This window comes from Pteropus vampyrus, unplaced genomic scaffold (genome assembly GCF_000151845.1).
Source record: "Pteropus vampyrus isolate Shadow unplaced genomic scaffold, Pvam_2.0 Scaffold157, whole genome shotgun sequence".
Taxonomy (NCBI): domain Eukaryota; kingdom Metazoa; phylum Chordata; class Mammalia; order Chiroptera; family Pteropodidae; genus Pteropus; species Pteropus vampyrus.
Genome location: NW_011888938.1, coordinates 576,569 through 578,232, shown reverse-complemented (window position 1 = coordinate 578,232; position 1,664 = coordinate 576,569). Strand labels below are relative to the sequence as shown.

Below are 1,664 nucleotides of genomic sequence, written 5' to 3'. Positions count from 1 at the left end.
AGAAACTGGCCCGAGTCAATGAGAACCTGGCCCGCAAGATCGCCTCTCGAAACGAATTCGACCGGACCATCGCAGAGACAGAGGCTGCCTACCTCAAGGTGAGGCTCGAGGCGGGGGTGGGGGGGGTGGGGTTTCCGGCCTGGCGCTCCCACAGGCAGAAGTGGCAGGTGTGGTGTGGCCATGCCCACCAGGGAGTGACGGCACTGCTGTCATCGGGGCCTGGTGTGTCCCTGAGCCTGTTTTTTGCACCGTACTCAGTACTGTGTGGCTTGTTCCAGACCGTGAGCAGCAGAGTGGCAGCTACCCTGGCTTTGCAGGGTGCCAGGAAAGGGCTTTCGGTTAGACTCGCGGGATAGCGGGCCCTGCCAACCCTGTCTTCCCCTTCCCTCGGGGGCTTCCTCTCGGCTGCCCCAGTCCCACTGCCCTGATGGCCTGGCCCTGGCTTGGCATGTGACGGGGGCCGGGCTGTGGGGGATTCCCACAGGGGGAACAGTGACATCATTTTATGTCTTCGTGCTCAGATCCTGGAGAGCTCACAGACTCTGCTTAGTGTCCTGAAGAGGGAAGCTGGGAACCTGACCAAGGCCACCGCCTCAGAGCAGAAGAGCAGTGGCGGCAAGGACAGCTGACGCGGCCCCGGGTGGGGCGAGGCCTCTCTCCATTGCGCCCACCAACGGCTCGGCCCCTAGCAAGTCTGTCTCGAAAGCTTCTTTGTTCTTCATGGCAGTAGCTGCCTTTTCTCACTGTCTTGGGAGCCACGGGAGACAGCTGCCAACCTCCACTGCCCCTGGATGACAAGAAAAGCCCTGGGGTACAGCCCACCAGGTGGGGAGCCTAGCCATGTGCTCACGCAGGCAGTAGGGAGGGCGGGTTCTGGGTCAGCTCCACTTGGGGACTCTCTGAAGCTCCCACACCTCCTGGGCTGTGGGAAGGCCCTGCTTCTAGCCTTAGCATCATGGGAGTCCCCTCATGTTGTCCCTCTGCCAGCAGCTGCCCAGGCCAGGCAAGTGGGGGAGGGGCTGGGGCCTTCCCTCACCTCGGAGCCTTGGAGGCCTGTGTTAATAAAGGTTGTCTTTGTGAAGGTCCAGGCCCGCCTGCTGCCCTTATTCTTTTGGGAGACTTTGGCTGCCAGATATCTGTTCCCAAAACTTGAGCCTCTCCTCAGTGCAGTGTGGCCCCCTGACTCCGGCACACACAGCCCATCCTTTGCTGGGGGCCTCTGCCTGCTGGTCCTGGTCTTTACTACCCCCTGGTGTCTAGCACAAGGCCTGGCCCAGGGAGCTGTCCTTCCTGGGCGTGGGTCCCTCAGCCAGCGCTGTGCCCCAGCTGCGTGGTTCCAAATTCTGCTCGGCCTGATGGCACCACTGCTTCCTGCTCCCCCTGGCCACACGCAAGCGTGCCCACTTCCGGCTTTCTGGGTGGCCTGGGCGTGTGTGACAGTATGCACTGGTTGAGAATGTACATCCAGACACCGGGCTACTCCCTAGGAAAATACCCCAGTGGCTCCTTCTCTCTCCCCAGCCTGGACTCCCCAGGACGGACGAGCTCACACTCTATGTCTGGGCTGTGAACAGCCCTGGCTCAGGCTGCCACTGAGCGGGAAGCTCTATCCTGCCACCCCTCATCACCTCCCAGGACCCACTGGGTTTCCCTGCCAGCCGCTA

General features: G+C 61.9%; 1 protein-coding gene across 1 annotated transcript; it reads left to right on the top strand.

Moving 5' to 3' along the window:
* Positions 1-2: 2 nt before the first annotated feature.
* SSNA1 (SS nuclear autoantigen 1) lies at positions 3-1,087 on the top strand (the record flags this gene model as incomplete). The annotated part of the gene is made up of 2 exons (XM_023536453.1): positions 3-98; positions 522-1,087. Coding segments are annotated over 2 exons (204 nt in total), but the record flags the coding sequence as incomplete, so codon positions are not given.
* Between the last annotated feature and the right edge of the window lie 577 nt (positions 1,088-1,664).